The 19234-nt window shown below is 41.2% G+C and overlaps 1 protein-coding gene across 5 annotated transcripts in view; it reads right to left on the reverse strand.

Annotated features, from left to right (window-relative positions):
- Positions 1-19234, reverse strand: part of limch1a (LIM and calponin homology domains 1a) — a 65227-nt gene that overhangs the window by 22689 nt on the left and 23304 nt on the right. For 3 of the 5 annotated variants that reach the window (XM_058384629.1, XM_058384628.1, XM_058384631.1), the window contains exons 2-15: positions 15681-15751; positions 14228-14297; positions 13051-13157; positions 11438-11468; positions 11214-11324; positions 10849-11050; positions 9207-9423; positions 8872-9024; positions 8207-8545; positions 7310-7597; positions 6656-6928; positions 5097-5366; positions 3203-3580; positions 2301-2636 (exon numbers count right to left, since the gene is read on the reverse strand). In XM_058384629.1, coding sequence (XP_058240612.1) covers positions 2301-2636; positions 3203-3580; positions 5097-5366; positions 6656-6928; positions 7310-7597; positions 8207-8545; positions 8872-9024; positions 9207-9423; positions 10849-11050; positions 11214-11324; positions 11438-11468; positions 13051-13157; positions 14228-14297; positions 15681-15751 — 2846 coding nt within the window. The remainder of the gene's footprint in view (positions 1-2300; positions 2637-3202; positions 3581-5096; positions 5367-6655; positions 6929-7309; positions 7598-8206; positions 8546-8871; positions 9025-9206; positions 9424-10848; positions 11051-11213; positions 11325-11437; positions 11469-13050; positions 13158-14227; positions 14298-15680; positions 15752-19234) is intronic. The other 2 variants (XM_058384632.1, XM_058384633.1) reach the window with 2 other exon arrangements.

Here is a 19234-nt window from a genome sequence, read left to right on the forward strand (position 1 = left end):
GTACCAACAGTACCAAATGGTACTTGGGGGTGGGGTTAGATACAGTACACAGTTCATTGCTCACTGGTTACCAATGGTACACCAAACATTGCGCAACACCACATTCAATGACAGCAACTTTGAGGACACAAGCCAACAAAATGGCCAAAATTGTGATGCAGTTTAAAATCCTGAAGTTGTGTTAATGGGCATTTGTTTTTGTTACAATGGCTTTAAGCAGAGCATCAACAAATATCCTCAGTCTTGGACCTTGTTCCCAATGTCTGTTGTATTCGCCTAGTAGCATGATGCAAGGTCATATATAGACGTGTTGAAACATGGGACTAGATAAGATAATGATTTAAAATTGAGATGAAGCAGAGACCTCTTGCACATTCCCTTGTGGAGCTGCTGAAGCATCAATCCTCAACCTATAAAGCTAATAACAGGAGACTTTTGACCAAAACTGTGAACTCAAGCTGCTGTCAAGTCATTTTGACCAGCCCTCAACTCCACCTCTGAGAATTGTCTCCCTGGACAATATGGCACCCTGGGTTGATGTCGAGGTATATCTGCACATGTTCCAGAACACTGTCTCAGCATGGGGATGGCTCAGGTTTCTGTTCGTAATCTGCCACCTGAGAACTAGCTGTAAGGAGGGCTGTGTCTGAATGAGTTGCCCTACAGTGAGGTCACCCAAGGCAACTCTTCTTTGTTGAGCTTGAGGATGGGGGCCAACCTTTCACCTTCACTTGCATCAAACTCAGTGTCTGTATTCTTGTTTTTCAATCGTAAATACTTGATTCATCTAGAATGGCAAGAGCACAGGAACTTAGAGAATATGCTGGAGAAGTTCCATCAGACCCATAACCTGCAGTGTGCACTGGGTCCATACCCGCTGATGGTATGGACTGATGGTATACAAATGGATGACAACACAGGGGTGACATGTGCCAACATTCTCTTTTTGTGCTAACCATTACCGACCAACCAGAATGCACTGGTGCCCCAACCACCAGTATAATGCCCAGAATAAAGATACCAATATCAGAAGTGGCTTAAAGGGCAGCAACTAGACCCGGTATTCCTCTGGGGAATACAATACACATTTTTAAAAACTTGGCATAAGAATTGTAGTGAAAATAAACATGCCCACAATCTTACAAATTTCCAGTCTGTGCACTTTTAACATCCGAGGATCAACAACGTCTCGAGAGAGTCTTTGAAATTTAACCAAACTATTTGTGCCTGGCAAAGATTTTATCTGTTACATTTAGCACAGTGAAAATCTTTCTTCACATATCCCATCCTCAGAGACTAGGGTCAACCATGATACAGTGCCCAGGGAGGGTTAAGGGCCTTGCATGACAGCACTGAGGCTTGAACCCCCAACCTTCCGATCAGCAACCCACAGCCTAAACTGCTTGAGCCACCACTTCCCTGTTGTCAGGAGGCTAACCTACATTGAGCTCAACCTTTACAAAGGGCTGCGTTTGTAATAGTTTGTGTAATATTGTTAGAGATCAAATCTGTCCTTACAAGAAATTAACCATATAGAGTGAATCAAGCCACTCAAAACATCCTGATGCACATGGCATGGTAGTTTCAAAATCAGTGCAATCATTTTCTTTATATCCCCATGGCTGGTCAACTAGAGTGGATAAAAGGCAGTACTTAAAGCTTGCTTATAGTCTAAGGCCAAAAGGTGAGACAGTTCCTGGGCCTGAATAGATGATGCTGACTGATTTCAGTGAGGTCTAGGGACCCTCATCGTTCCAGAGTCCCTTAAATCACCCTCTCTTTTGTGGCGCAGACTAATAGATTGGACAGAAGAACAAGCACCTCAGCAGTGGCTCCACCACATGGGTAGATCCACCACATAGTATACAGGTTGGGGATGCAGATGGCAGAAGCAGAGTTACTTTCCCATCAAGTTTCCAGTTTGATCAATTTCTTGTTTTTTTTAGTGTGCAATGGAAAATTGTTTGACCAGAAACAGTTGCGAGACATTTGCAGGAAGGTCAATAAAAAACAAGTCGAAGCAATTGAGCACCCAGTAAACCGTTCAACCGCAAGCAAGGGTCAGACAATCAAAGCCAAATCCATGAGTCTACCACACAACCCAAGCACAGGGAGTCATTGTGCAAGCAATTTTATCAAAATTAATCAAGCAAAGTTAATCAAACAGATTCACAACCAATGAGATGTTCATCTATCTTGCTGTTATATTAGTCTAGGCAATCACACTCATCCATCAATACATTATTCTATATAAATTAAGGCCACAAGTCATGCACACTCCTTTCCCATAAGTTCCTAACCTCTCCTGTGTATTTTCCTTATCTTGACCGCTGGTTTTGAGGTTTGCCTGGTATTGCTCCCTCGCAGGCTTCTTTTTGCCCTGGACACCTCCAGGTTTAGGCAGAAAGGCATTAAACTGATTCCCGCTCGGTTTTTGGTAGGATCCTGTCCTTCTTGCAAGCATGTCATCTTTCTCCACGCTAGGAAGCACACTTCCACCATTACACTCATCCTCATTATCAGGATCATTGTAACTGTCACAACGAACGACACCGGTTGAAACTGGACCAAGAACTTCTGGCTCCTTTTGGGCGGCAGATGACGGTATCTTTGGGTCAGGTTTTACCTGTTCAACTCTGTTAAAAGAGTGCTTAGTCTTAGACACAAATACACACCTCGGAAACATGACGTTAGCTAAAAAACTCCTCCAAATTTGTGAGATTAGGGTCATCTTATAAGAAGTGTGTCAACTCATGCCCAGAATTTCAGTGAGCATATGTTAGTTAGTGCACCCTTCAAGTAGTACCTCACATTAACCCGAATAGCCCCTCCCCTCAACCATAAAGGGGTGAAGCTGCTATTTATGAGTTTATAGAGTGTATGCCTGAACTGACTACACAACATATTATCACGGACAGTTCAAAATACTATCACATGAGAAGTAAATCTCAAGGTTGAATGTAATACAAGCCAAGCGTAACTTGCAAGCTAGCATTAGTTAGCCGGCTAGTTAATCAGCTCACTCTTCAGTACTTTCTTTGATAATGAATGTTAACAAACATGCACAGCATGACAGAAGTTAATGTAAAAACAAACTCAATTAAGGCACTGACTCATAGAAACATTGTCTTTAACCTACAAAAAAATTGCGACCGGTTTAAAGAATTTGCTATGCCACACACCCAACACCATGCAAGCCCACCTCTGTCCCACTTTGAACCGCTTTGTTTTTATATTTCTATCCAAGAACGGATCTCTGGATACACTCTTGCTCTCTTTCGGTGCCGAATCAGCTGGACGTGTTTCCTTCTTAGAGCCAGGCAGCGGGAGGAACCGATTGTACCCTTTTCCGCTTGCTTTCTGAAACGCTCCGGTCCGCCGGGCCATCATGTCATCCTTCTGTAAATCAGGCTGTCTTTCTTTTTCTTCCTCCTCTTCCTCTTCCTCGTACTCCTTCTCATCCCTCGCTTTCTCAGCCAGCCTCAGCTCAAGAGCCTCACGCTCGGCAAGGTTCAAAGGGTATCTGGGGTCAGAAATAGAGGGCTGCGGGGACTTGAGGGGTGGCGACGGGATGCCTCCACTGAGCAGAAATGGTTACGATAACGGTGAAAATAGAGAGAAAATGGAGAGAAAGGATGAGTACAGAGACACACAGACGTGGCCAACAGAGGTACAGGCAGAAGAAACTAACATCTAGTCTACAGAAGGTCTGATGCAGGATAATAACACAGATTACATATTGTGCCACTTCCTCCACACACACACAAACACACACACACAGATCTATCGGTAGCTACACTCCATATAATTCAACACATTTCTTTTCTTTTCCTCTCAGACATGTCATTAAATCACGCCTCCTGCAGTCAAAACTATCGTGCAATCAGAAAGCTCCAGCATTTTCCAAACTAATCTATAATCATCTGTAGTGTGTGTAATTACCACAGGAAAAAAAAAAAAAAAGTTTTCCTGTGCTAAGAAATGCAACATGCAAATCTCTGGAACGTCATTTAATGAAGAGAAATTTATTTATGTTCTGGAAGGAGTCTCCAGTTTGAGCATCCGGCAGTTTTCCAAATATTTTAGGATGAAGTGTTTCTCTGTATCCTGTATCATTACAGAACGATGTGCTTTCATGCTTCTACAAAGACCTGAAGATGCCTGAAGGAGTCAAATGGGGATCTCAGTGTCAGAGAATATTTCTCTTGGGGACTGAATGTTACATGGTACATTAATTGGAATTGGAGCTGACTGCTTGGTAAGCTTATCTATTAAATTATGAGCCTGTTTCATTCATAAGATTGCACGAATGAATATAAACATGGACAGAATTTTTACATTTGGGAAGATAAAATAGGCGAGCCACATGTCTTGGTTAGAATGAAAACCTTAGATCGGACACCACTGAGTTAATGACTACATTAGAAACTAAATTGCTCACTCGGTTTAAAAATAAAATAGGATAAAAAAACTGAGAAAAAAATGATTTTATGGGCAGTAAATTTGACTGTTGAACCCAGAAACCCAAATGTTTTCATGGAAAACGTAGACTTTTCTTTTCTTCAATTTCCATCTACATTTAAAGCAAGCCATGTTGTCAGGTCAACAATGAGGGTAAATTAATTTACCTAAAAGAAAAATCTCTGAAAGCCTTTTGGACTTTCTGGCCCTGTAGCTGTTCTCTGATCTGAATAGCTGCCTTCAGACTTTTATTTATCGACTCTGCAACACTATTTTCCAGGTAACACCGCAGTTAGAAGTAAATATCGCAGTAATGTTTTACTTTTACATGTTTGACGACGTAGAGGAAAGTTCTTCGTTTTGTAGTTTGAAAGATTTACCACACAAAGCAGATGAAGAAAGCAGAACTGAACAATGTAAAGTGAAGACAATCGAAAAATCCTGCCTAGTCACATGCCTGCACAAGCACTAAGTCTAAATCAGTCAACTCCAGAGCACTTAGCAAGCAGTGAGATGTGTGTGTGTGTGAGAGAGATATGAAGGCCACATAGCAAGCAAAGTGTGTTGTGTGCATCATGGTGTGTGTGTGTCTGAAACTCTGTATATATTCACACGAGCATGCGTGTGTATCCTACTCTCTCTCTCGCCCTGAGCTCATCCCAGCGGTGGGCATGGCAACAGTTGCTGAGGAGAGGAGGCGTCGCAGCGTCTCTGACTCATCCTTCCCACCCTCTTCCTCCTGCCTTTCCTCCTCCCAGGAAACGCTCTCCATCTTAGTCACGCCCCCGAACGTCACAATGCGCTTGCGGTCGCCACGGGAACGCCCCCGGCAACGAGCCGGGTCGCTGAGAGCGACCTTCAGCGAGGAGGCGGCGCGGCAGGACTGACACAGAGGGGGCGAGTCACTGCACCACACACACACACAGGCACATGCACAAACAAACACACAACACAGGACCACATCCACACAGACGTAAGTAAGAGAAAAGATGAAAAATGAATGAAGGAAGGTAGAGAAAATAAAAAATTCAATGGATGAAAAAAAACTGTTTGGGTCACAAGATACACCCTGTGTATTAAACACGCATGAAATCTTTCTCACATGAATTCAGTCCAGTATTAAATAGGAAGCAGAGGCATAGTGTCAGTGTCATAAATAAGTCCTCATCCAATACAGTCCTCTCTCTCTCTCTGTCTCTCTCTCTCTGTCTCTCTCTCTCTCTCTGTCTCCCTCTCTCCCTCACTCACTTTCTCACTCATCCACCCACACACAAAGTTTTTTATCTCAGATGCTTCCTGTAGAGCTGCACACTTTCCCTGACAGTTTATTTTCCTGTCTCTATCTCTGAGTTCATCACAGGACCCTGTAACACACTTATACTGGAGATACACAACACAAAATGTTTAAAATCCACGTACACAACAACAACAGCTTAATTGCTCAATGAAGGTCATGTCCAGAGGTGCCAATATTTCGAACAGGAAAACGCTGATGGACGAAATTGCTAATGTTTTTGTTTCTCTATTCACTTTCCAGAGAAATCACAGTCCCGCCCACTTGTTTTGTTTTTTATTTACTCACAAAGCGGAGGTTTAAAACTCGCAGCTTAAAAATTCACCTAGATAAAATTCAAGCAACAAAGCATCTGCGTCCACAAGCAAACGTGAGCGGTTTACATCCCTCATCCTTTCCCCTTCCTTCACCTCCTTCCTTTAGCTATAAAAGCATTAAGGTGTAGGTGTGTCCTCTTATCATGTATAGTGTCAAGTGTCCAAAAAACACTTTGCCGATAAATGCACCTGAGTAACTCTATAATTCGTAACGAGACGCGACACGACTGAAACATTCTCATAAAGTTGTTAGCAGGAATATAAGCGTTTTGCAGTATCCTCAAACAGACCCATTTTCCTTCAGTTTCATGTCCACACCAGAACAGGAGCCTGACATCATAACAAACTTCATGACCTGTCAGCTCAACATGATGAAGGACAACATATTATTCCTTAGCCCATTTAAAAGCTGGTTAATATGCTAGCTAAGACTTCAATAATAATCTAAAACCCCTAAATTTAACTAGCTTCCTCAGTAGAACCCCTAGCTGTCCTAAACCTAATCCTAGACAGCCGTCTAGGGCACTACAGAGGAAGCACGCTTGTGCAGGTCGAACCTACAGCCAGGTCAGAGGTCAGGCACCTGTTGTCTGTGCTCATCTGCAGTCTCTGCCACTTCTCCAGGTCTGACTGAGTCATGGCCAATGCCTGCTGATGATCCCAGAGTGGGAGGGCCCCAGTCTGACTCCGCCTCCTTGCCAGATCATCTTTCTGTACGTTAGGCAAAATGGCCTGTCGGTTTCCCTCAGTCTCTTTCTCATCATCCTCACCATCCTCTTTCTCCCTTGCTTTCTCGGGGCACAGGAAGGGGTTGTCCTTACGAGTTATGATTGACACTTCAGCTGGAGCCGCTTCACTGTGGAACAACACGGAACTATAATATTTAAAGATATATATAAAGATATATATATATATATATATATATATATATATATATATGATATATAAAAATAACCATATTTAAAGTACTAATACTATATTATTAAATTTTAAATATATTTATTTATTTGTACTTTTTTATGGCTGAGGATTTATTTTGTATAAACATTTTTCCTTTTTTTGCTATTTCTATTGCAATATGAAACTTGAACCCTAACATATAAAACTATTATTTATTAATTTATTCATTTAGTTAGTTATTTAATTTTTTATTATTTCACTGCTGAAAGTTAAAGAAATCAGGATATACTCCGTTCTGATCCTGGATCCTAAGCTTTTGTAAAGGTTTTTAAGGCACCTGTTTTCAATGGTCATCGAAAGCCTCTGCCACTTCTCGAGGTCGGATTGAGTGATATTCGTCTGAGCCAATGACTGACGAGGATCCCTTTGGGGGAGGGACCCAGTTTGAGTTCGCCTCCTAGCAAGATCATCCTTCTGTACATTTGGGACAATGGTTCGTCCCTTGTTATTGTCCTCGTCGCTTTCTTCCTCCTCAGCCTTCTTTTTCCCGTGAGGACTGAGGAAGGGGTTGTGCTTGCGGGTTACAATGGAGGCCTCAGCTGAGGTGGAGGCGGAGGCGGAGTCGCTGTGGTGGAGGGCGGCAACGGAGGGTAACACAAAAAACAGCGTTAACATCACCACTGACGTGGAGGGACAGAGAAGAAGAAGACTTGGAAATTAATGGTTGAGGAAATGTCTGTGCGAAAGGCATATTTAATAAACTAGGCTTGAAACCTTTCGAGGAAATTATGAGCTCTAAAACTATCCTGAAAGATCTACACACTTCCTGGTCAACTTCCTGTTTTCTATTTCCACTGCTGTTCCCAAATAGCCATGTTAATTAAAATATAGTGAGTAGTAATTTTTCAGCAGCTGGAAGTAAAGACATACTGAAGATGTTGGACGTTGTGCTGTTGGTCATTTACACACTTTTTTGTCAGTGGAAGTAGGATGGAAATTTTATGACTCTTGTGTTTGACCAATTAGTTCCAGGTCTAAAGAAAGTGACCTACTATGTAAAAGGAGCTACACCCAGGAACTAAAATTAGCCCTGATTCCTCTGGTGGAAAAATGCTGTAGAAAAGATGAAAAAGATCTACAATCTAAACAGAAGGCTGTCCAAACACCAGCATGCTTTATGTCTAGGTATCTTGTTATCGTATTCGATTTGCTCGCCTTCTCTCACACCACACACCTTTTCTTCTCCTGCTCCATCTTCTCCAACATCTCCAGCACGGCATGCTGGGAGGAAAGCCGGATTCCTTCCCAGCGCTCGCGGTCCTTTGTGCTGCACGTGCTCGGCAGGAACTGATGCGCGGCGCTGGGTTTCGGTTGGTTCATCCGTGCTTTGCGGGAAGCCAGGTCATCCTTTCGGATATCTGGGACCTTTCTGTCTCCTTCCTCGTCCTCCTCGTCGTCCTCCTCGTTCCACTCGTGGGCGTGTTCAGCCCGAGGGAGGCTGTTATCACATTGACGGATGATGTCAGGTGATGGAGATTTAGCCTGAAAGGACTCTATGGAAGGCACCTTAGGGCTGAGGGAAGGTTGGGGTCAGCAACGTGAGCAGGAATGATGACGTTAGTAGCAATCCAGATTCAATCCACGGCACACCGTTATACACGTGTAAGGATACACCTCATCCACAATTAATACCATCAGTGCCAAACTGACACTAAATTCTCCTCTGCATCATAAACCATCATGCTCAATTCACATGTCCAGGCAACGTTTCTACACACAACAAGCGCCAATTAAATCCAAGGAATCTCTGCATGTTTGTTAATTAACAGAATACGAGACACAGTCCCTCATGCCATTAGTCCAGTTAGTCAGCGGATGTCACTCTAATGTCCATCTAACCTGCAGTGTCGCACAGAAGCAGGCAACACTTTAATACCCGCCTTCTCTAACTTTCTCATCTTCTGAAGTTCTGCCTCATCCAGCTGAGGCTCCGCCCCCACAGCAACTGCCCAGGTCACGGTTTTCTGGGAGTTGAGGGTAAGAGGCATCTCGCTGGAAATTCACACACGTTCGGTAAATGACAAAACCATATGGATGTAATTGTGTGTGTGTGTGTGTGTGTGTGTACTGATGAGTGTTATACCAGTGTAAGTGATTTGTCATTCGGCTCCAACCCATAGCGGTGAAACTGAGTCTTAATTAAAAAAATTTATGTTAGTTTTTATCAAAGTTACCTAATAGGCGAGGTGGAGGTGCTGCCACTCCTGCGCTCTTCTTCCCGTTCGCTCCTCCTCTTCCTCAGCTGAGAAGGTACGAAGGTACTTTGATTACTCTTGTTGGGGAGGTACTGATTAAACGGCAGCGCAGCGCGAGGCTCTTTATAAGAGACACGGCGGGCGGACATGTCGTCCTTCAGCACATCTGGCACCTTCCTGTGATCTCCCTCCAAATCTGAGAGAGAGAGAGATGGAAAGAGGGAGATGAAAATTGAGGTATGGAGAGAGAGAGAGAGAGAGAGAGAGAAGAGAGAAAGAGAAGAGGAGATGGAAAGAGATAGACAGAGAGATGTAAATAAAGAGAGGGATGGAAAGTGAGAGCGAGAGAGAGAGATGGATGGAAATAGTGTGATATAGAGAGAGAGGAATGGAAAGAAAGAGAGAGAGAAGAGAGAGAGAGATTGAGAGAGAGAGAGAGAGAGAGAGAGATTAAGAGAGAGAGAGAGAGAGAGAAGAGAGAAGAGAGAGAGAGAGATTGAGAGAGAGAGAGAGAGAGAGAGATTGAAATAAAAAGAGGGTGGGGGTGGAAAGAGAGGAGATAGAGAGAGTATTTGTATGTTTAAAAATGCAGCCAAGAGGAGACGTAACAGACAGACAGACACACGGACAAAACACAAACACAAAAAACAATTTGAGACTGGTACGACCTCATCTCCAGCCTCATCTCCATTCAGACTGCCCAAGGCATCTGTTATGACTGTGTGTGTGTGTGTGTGTGTGTGCGTGTGTGTATGTGTTTGTATACATTTTTATATCTTAAATACAGTAAAAGTCTGTTCACCTTACCACAAATTCACACACACACCTCTCTTTGCACCAACTGTGTGAAATCACACGGTTTACACTCTTTCGGTGTCAGATGTGAATCTTCTCTCACACACACTGACATATCGTCACTCACACAGCTGGGTGTGTGATGTGTAATGCCTGACAGCTGCACTCTCATGCTCTCACTGTGTGTGTGTGTGTGTGTGTGTGTGTGTGTGTAGCATGTTGACATGCTCACAACACTTCATGATAGTCAGTTAGACACTTACAGCCTTTTAAAAATACAGATATTACACACTGTATGTTCTACAGGATCATGCTGCATATGCTATACAAGTAAAACCCCTAAGGAAATATCAGAGACTTTGGACTGCTACGGATAAATAAATAAAAAGTAATTCCGAAAGGAAAGCAATATTAACTTAAACTCAGAATATCGCCTCCTTGTGATTATCTTTCCTAAGATAAGGACAAATTCTGTGATCTAGGACATAAAAAGCACAGGTAACTGTATGATGAGGAATACTGGGAACATTGTGTGGTTGTTTGTTATGTATAACGTCCAGTGCCTCAGTTCAGCATTTGCGTCATTGCAGGAAATCGGCAAAAATTGTCGTCAAAGTCCACAGAACAAAGGTGTGCAACATCACACAAGAGTAATCTATGATCAGTAGTTGATACGCAACAACCAGGAAACTGGAAAACAAACCTCGGAAGTAAAGGACACGGAATAAATCGATCAAAAACGAGACACAAAACAGGTGAACACAGTAAGGTAGCAAACCATGAAAGGACAGGGGTGGAGACAGGACTGTGTGTGTGTGTGTCTCACCATCAGTGCTAGCACGGAGCACAGTATCGGGGGAAGGTGTGGGTTGTGACTGCGAGCTGAAGGAGTCCAGGCTGTCGAAGGAATCCTCTCGCCTGTGCCTCGGAGGTGACAACGAATCCGAATGTTCCGATTCCCAATTGTCCACGCATCCGCTGTCCCGTACGCTGCGCTTAGGGGACTCAGGCTCCTCATTCACACACTCCTACAGACACACACGCACACACATTACTAGAAACACCACTTGAGTCTGTATATCTCTTTATTTCTGAGAGCAGTCTATATGTATGTCACCTGCTGACAAATAGGGACTATAATTATATTTGTGTGACTGTTATTGTGATGGAGCGCCGCAAGTCTCTCATTACCTTCCTCATCATCGACAGAAGACCTTCGAACTCTTTTAGGTCGAGCGTTGGACCACTATATGACGCGCAACCATTCGCTGTCTTGCCCAGCCAGTAAATAGTGATCAGTACCTACAATGGAATAAAACACACATGTAAGTGTGTATAAAAGTGGAAGGAAAGCAACCATTTAAGAAAATACAGTAAAAAGAAATACTGAATGCATGCAGCTACACTGTACTTACATTCTTCAGCTTCCGACTGCAATCTGAACCTCTACAAGAGAGTAAAGCTCAGGTTTAACAGAAGATACTCAGATAGTGTAACATACTACACACACACACACACACACACTGCAAGGCTGTTTCTGCCACATAGAAACGACGTATATATCACAATTACACATTTTAATTACAGGCAAGTTACAACAAATGCGCCGACAGGTAAGTTAAGTAGCCTTTATTTGTCACATAGACATTACAGCACAGTGAAATACATTCTCCGCATATCCCATCCTTGGAGGTTGGGGTCAGAGCGCAGGGTCAGCCATGATACAGCGCCCCTGGAGCAGAGAGGGCCTAACGGTGGCAGCTTGGTTGGACAACGACCCAGAGCCTTAACCACTTGAACTACCACCATCCCTAAAGCATCAATCCTTCTCCAGAACAAGATAAACCAGATGCTAGCGCACATGACCGTCACCTAAAGTCAGTCATATTTCAGCTACTGTGTCATGTTTATGTCTAAATTATAAAAAAATAGACTTTTCACACGTAAACTTGTAAATATGCGAGAACAAAGGTTAGAATTGCAAGATATAAAGTCATGAAAGAAATAGAGTCACAATTTAGAGATAGAAATATAAATCAGAATTATTTTTTGTTTAATTTTTTCTCTGTTGCAGAAACAGGCTCCCATACACCTACACCTACACTAACACACACACACACACACACACACACAAAACTGAGCACAACCTCAACAACTGTAAAATGATGTTGTAGGAAGGGACTAGAGATACAGTATCGCTATTATTTTTTTCAATATTCAATACTATTATTAATTATTTCAATACTATTTAATACTGAAAAGGAGAAATTCACCCTGAATGACCTGCATATGAGTATTTATAATCAATATCTGAAATTCTACAAAAGATTTATTTATTTTAGGATTCAATTCTGAAATAAAATCTTTCTAATTATCAGTATTATTAAAATCAGTTTTTATCATTCATACTTCTTTTATTTCATTTATTTATCTGTTTTTTTGCCTCTAATAAAAAGAAGTTTTTAAGTTCTATGTTTTATATTCTGCCACAATTTTGTGGTGTTATTCCTGATAAATATAGTCAGATCTTATTTACATACTTGTCTAATATTATATACATTAAAAGATTTTGTTTCACATGAATAAACATCAACTTTCAGGCACTTTAAATAGAAAGGACACAACACTCGTATGAGATGGCGGGAAAAGGGGGCGGGGCTTCCAGAGAGTCAATTAATACTGGAGAGTTTTAAAACTGGTTATGTTTGAGATCCCTGAGATTTTTTTCCATATTAAATGGCATTGTATCCACACTAGCAGATTTCGGAGCATCAGACATCGGCTAGCTTCGGACAGAAATAATGAATGAAATTCATTGGTGGCATTTCATCACCATGGCAACAGCTTGAGTAACTGAGGTTATCATCGTGGCTGCTGTTAAAATAAGACCTGAGCTGAAAGGGCTTTAAAGATTATTGGTGAATTAAATATTGCAAATGAGAACCGGGCTGGTTCTTTAAACTGTTCCGTAAAGAAGCAACATCATCATATATAACACACACACACACACACACACACTGATGCATACGTTAAGTTGGCGCGTATGGACATGTCCTGCAGGTCTCCTGGGTCGAACAGTTGTGATCCCTTTAGTCCTAACTCCTCACATCCCCTTAGGAACATGGTGAGATTATCCTGGGAGAGCCAAATACAACACACACACACACACACCAGGCCATCATACAGTGCCTCCAGGAGAGTTTATGTACAGTACTTAGCTATACTGAGATTTCTACAGACAATCACACACTCCTCTCAGTAAAACAGTCATGATATGACAAGAAGAGCTTGATTTCTCTTCAGACTCAATCACTAAGCCTGTTTTGTTAGTGGCTGTAACTGTAAAAACACACACGGGTCAGTGAATAACAGCTTGACAACAGCTCGAGAAATGAAAGTCATTTTCATGATTGCAATTAAAACTGAAGACATGAACTCTGCAGGGTGATTTTAACAATATTTCATCATTTGAAAAGTCCTTCAGGGTTCAGAGTAAAAATATTTGACTTGCGAAGGCAACATAATAAATAGGAGCTACAGTTATAAACATATTGTTTCATTTATATCAATATTATTATAATCATATCATTATCTTGCTGCACGTCTTATAACCTGCTATACCTGAGATATAGACATTGTTGCACTTTTTGTACTGAAAAATACAAGTACAGCAGATCCTCGGCATGAGAATGCGCTCCCTTACTAATTTTCGGCCTAAGATTTGCATCGGCGTGCGAATAAACCAAACCGAACCCTGGCTAAGTCGTCTAGAAGCTGTTCAAAACTTGTTTGCGTCAGTGGAAAGCCCAGTGAAGCAAGTTTACGAATTTTACGAACTGGTCAGCAAAAACAAAAATCAAAAGAGTCAACGATACCGACGTTTTTTCGGGTGTCTTTTTATTGACAGATTGGTGGAGTGGGTGGTCTGTTCTTTGTTTAGCCCAAGCTTGGTGGCACGACTTCCTGTGAGAAGCCTTGACATGGAATGCTTGGCTTGGGTCAATTCTTTGTAAGCAGCTATACAGTTTACATACGCTTCATATTGGTCATATTTTTTGGGAGACTGGAACGGATTATTTACATTAATTCTTACGGGAAAATTCATTTCGCAATCCAATTTTCTCCTTAAGAACTCGCCTCCAGAACGGATTAAATTCATATGCCGAGGTTCCGGTGTAAATGAGTTTCTTCTTGTTTCTACTCACAAGTCCTGCGATGGGGGTCGGGAGTCTGTTAATCTTCTTCACAAGTCCAGGTCTGATGGAACTCAGCAACCTACAATTGATGAGGGTTTGATCAGTTTAAAATAAAAACATACACTAAAGCTTAGATGTGATTATTAATACAAACAGTTGGCAGATGCCCTCATGCAGAGTGACTTTCTTTAAATCTCAACTGAGGGTCTTTCAGAGGCCCAGCAGTGGCAGCTTGGTGGACCTGGGATTCAAATTCACAACCTTCTGATCAGTAGTCCCATACACAGGCAAATGATAAAGAAGATGACTGACATCACAATGAAATTCTTATCGTTACATATCCCAGGTTAGGAGGTTGAGGGTCAGCCATGATGCAGGATCCCTGAAGCAGAAAGGGTCAAGAACCCAACAGTGTCAGCTTGGCCGTACCGGGGCTCAAACCTTCAACTTTCCACTCAAAGCCTTAACCGTTTGAGGTGTAACTTCCTCTTGCCTTGATACGTGCAGAAATATACATGTGTTTTTAACTTTTAAAGTCAATCAGTACGAAGAGCTGATAGCAAACACATGTTGTTCCTTTTAACCTGTAACATACACCATGTTGCAACGATTCGAGAGTAACCTACGGTTCAACGAGAACTGCCTGGATAACTTCTCTGGCGCGTGATTTCCGAGACCTTTTAACATTTGCGTAGTGACATATGACACAGTGTTTGAAATGAATACTGAACTCACATGGCCTTCTCTCCCGAACGACAAGGAACCCACTGTGAGAAAGAATCAGTTGGATAACATATGTCAAAAAATGTCAGGAGCAACAGGCTGCTTTAGGAGCCAAAGGATTCAGACACTTGCATAGTTTATTGAAATAATTGGGGCAGTCGAATGAGAAAGGGAGGGATCCCCAGAGCTGTGTATTCCATATATCTGTTCCATATATCCAATAAACAGTGTGAGGGAAATGAGAGGCATGTACTGCTTACTGAGCAGAGAGGAAAAAAAACAACACAGTGCGAATAACATAGCAAACATCCTGGTGAGTGACAGAAGGTAAATCACAGCTAATGGATGCCCTGGACTTTTGCAACATTATAAATACATTTATTGAGGAAGAAGAGATGATATAAGATTTGTGAAGACTTTAACTTTAAACTTTGGAGGTCAGGAGACATGGTAGATAGCTCGTGCTGAACTGGTGGTCAAAAGAATATACGAAGCAGGAAGCAGGAAGAGGGAAAGATGGTGGTTTGGGTCATATATTGAAATTTTTATGTTGAAAGGTTTCAGTAGGTGTGCACAAACACACACACACACACACCTACACACAGACAGACACACATCTAAGTTAATAAAGTGTGGTCCAGTTTCTAATTCATTGTACAACTCATGTTTATGATATTCCAGGTCAAGAAGGAAACTGGATTAAAAGATATTTCGATGTATTGATAATAAAAAGACTCACTCGCACAGTAGAATGCCGTTCTCCAGACTGCTCCTGAAGTCCTTCTCGCCAAACGTCCTCCCCGTCACTGCCTACAGATCGGAAATATTCAGAATCAGAATATTGATCTCTAAGCTGTTTCTGTTTCTAACAATTTTATGTTTCGATCAAATCAAGCAATATTTTCTGTCTTTATTTCACTGTTTGGATTGACCTTATTATGAACTGTCCACAATAACAAAATCCTTTATAGTGAACAGATGAGTTTATAGACAGCGCTGTTAAACACACAATTCTCATAAAATAAATAAATAAAAATAAACAAATAAATAAATGTTTCTATGGTGAAGGTTTTTTTTCTTGCAAGCCAAAGAACATCAAATCAGGGTTCAAGCACCAGCACCATGAAGCACCATGAAGATCCACTGTTGGGCAATTGAGCAATGCCCTTAACCCTGCTGTATCATAACTGCCCCTGTGCTCTGACCCCAACTTCCTCAGCTGGGATATGCGAAGAAAGGAATTCCCCTGTGCTGTAATGTACGTGTGGCGATAATAAAGGCTTCATGCCTTAAGTTCTTCCTCTGTCTCTATCTCTTCTCTCTTTCTGTCTCTCTCTCTCTCTCTCCCCTCTTTCTATCTGTCTCTTTCATTCTCTCTCTGTCTCTCTCTCATTCTATGTATCGCTCTCTCTCTGTCTGTTTCTCCCTCTCTCTCTCTCTCTCTCTCTCTCTCTCTTTCTATCGCTCTTTCTCTTTTGGTCTCTCTCTCATTCTATCTCTCTCTCTCTCTGTCTCTGTTCCGCTTTCTCTCTCTCTCTTTCTATCCCACTCTTTGTCTCAATCTCTCTCTCTCTCTTTTTCTGTCTCAAACTCTCTCTCTCTTTTTCTGTCTCAAACTCTCTCTCTCTTTCTGTCTCTCTCCAGCTCTCTATCTCTCTCTCTTTCTATTGCTCTATCTCTTTCTGTCTCATTCTCTCTGTCTCTTTTTTTTCTCACTCTCCTTATTCCTTCTCTTATTAATAAATAATATTATGTAATAGTGTGGTGTAATAATTGACGACTGAATTATTTAAAAAATAATGTTTAAAAATAATAATAATAATTATTAAAAACTCGATGTTTAACCACTCGTCCTTTTTCAATAATTCAGCCTTTCACCAATTATTTCTTATAACATATAATCGTATTATCTGTGTCTAACACCTAAACAAAAACTTTAACATCTGTAACAAAAAAAAACAAAACAACAACAAAAAAAACAACAACCAATAAATCAAACAAATCTATTAGGAAAATCACAAATATCTTGTGAGAACCAGCCAAATGGCCTCATAATCCTATTACCATCCTTATGGGGACATCCTCACAGAGATCTAACAACCCCCCCCTCCCATACACACACACAGAGACACACACACACACGAGTCTAATAAGTTTGTGACAAGCTTCTAATGGGTGTCATGTGTTCATAATGAATTCATGAAGAACATTCGGTAATCATCGGACACAAGATTTAAATGTTGAGAGCATAATTTGAGAACATAAATAAAACTAATATCACAAACGCAATAGACACAGACACTATATCTATATCAAACCTGATCCATAGGCTCAGTGTACATTGTGTGTGTGTGTGTGTGTGAAGTATTGTATGACAATATATTTGCATATATGAAGTGTCCTGAGCTTGAATCTGTGCTTCAGATATTTCCTCTTTGTTTTAAATATAGAGTGCTGAAGGAAGACACACAGACACATGGACACTTCCTGTCAAAGTGTGAAACAGCTGGGGTCTATTTCAAGCACTAAAAGGTCACTTATTGTCTAGTGACCTTCCCCTAGCCCCGGGAGCGGACGTGTGTGTGTGTGTTCACATTTCTACACCTATAACACAATAACAGCACACTTATAATTCAGGTCAGTCAAAACATATATCTGTTTGTGTCTCAGTCGTGTTTGTTGTAGAAACACAAAAAGATTTATTTACATCACCACCCCGAGATGACAAATATGGCTTTCCGGAGATGTTGATGTTTAGATCTATGATGAAAAGAACTGCTTGTTCGAGATCAGAGCAGTCATAACAGTTTGAGGGTTTTTTTAATTGTGTAGCGCTTTTAACAACGGACATCGTCCTGAAGCGGTTTTACAGAAACCCGGATGTAGGGATGTCGTAAATAATGAGCAAACCAGAGGCGATAAATACTTCCTGAGACGACACAAGACAGCGACCTTGAGAGGAACCAGAGTTCATTCACTTCTGGAATTATACATTATTACAGTACACATGTGAAATAAATAGATATTATATGTTAAATATAGATAATGTACATAATATAAACTTAACAGTAAACAGAATCCTGGGTTTATGTAGTTTTTACACTGCTTATTCTTTTCTCAGGATTAACAAGGAATCCTGGCTCTTCATATTGGGACTTTCACATTCCAGACTTTGTACATTCCTAAACCCTGGCTTCTTATTTGCGTACACTGGAACCTCGGCATATGAATTTGATCCATTCTGGGGGCGAGTTCTTAAGGGGAAAATGTGTATTGCGAAACGAATTTTCCCATAAGAAATAATATAAATGCAGATAATCCGTTCCAGCCACCCAAAAATATGACCAATATGACCAATAGAGTATGTAAACTGTATGGCTGCTTACAAAGAACTGACCCAAGTCAAGCATTCACATTGTCAAGGGTCCTCACAGGAAGTCGTGCCACCAAGCTTGGGCTAATAATAGAACAGATCACCCACGCCACCAAACTGTCGACAAAAAAACACCGAAAAATCACCTAGCTTTTGAATAAATGCTCAAGGAAACGTTGGTTGGTGTCGTGGGTTGACTCTTTCCAAACAGCTTTCGCTCACTGAAAAAATTTGTAAACTCGCTTCAGTTAGCTTTCCACTGACACAAACAAGATTTGAACGGCTCCCGGGCGTACGCGCAACTTGTTTTATTCGTATGCTGAAAATGCTTCATATGCCGATGCAAATTTCTTGCAAAATTAAAATTTTTAAGGCGGCAATTTGTAAGGGAGGGCATTCATATTCCGAGGAAGAAAGAAGCCTTTATTATTGTCACATGTACATTACGGAACAGTGAATTTTTTTCTTCTCATGTCCCAACTTTAGAGATCAGGGCACAGGGTCAGCTATATTGCAGCTATGTTGAGGGCCTCGCCCAGGGGCCCAGCAATGCCAGGGCTTAAACCCCAATCCTCCAAGCAACAACCTAGAGCTTTAACCACTTGACCTACCTCACCATGGCAATAAATATATTTTATTTATTATTTTCCATTCTGTATTTAATTATGTAAACCCTCGTCACCATCATTATTACTGTTTCATCCGAATTTTACATTTTGACTTTTTTTTGTTGATTCCCATTGTTGTTGATGGAAATCTTTTTCCCCATCTTTTTATGTTTTTATATTTTGACATGTGAATAACTTTGAGCTGGATTTTCTGTATCTAAAGTGCTATACAATTTCCAAATTTATTATTATCATTATTATTATTATTATTATTATTATTATTATTGTTCTTCTTCTTCTTATTATTATTGT

This window comes from Hemibagrus wyckioides, linkage group LG29, assembly GCF_019097595.1.
Source record: "Hemibagrus wyckioides isolate EC202008001 linkage group LG29, SWU_Hwy_1.0, whole genome shotgun sequence".
In the NCBI taxonomy this organism is placed as follows: Eukaryota; Metazoa; Chordata; class Actinopteri; order Siluriformes; family Bagridae; genus Hemibagrus; species Hemibagrus wyckioides.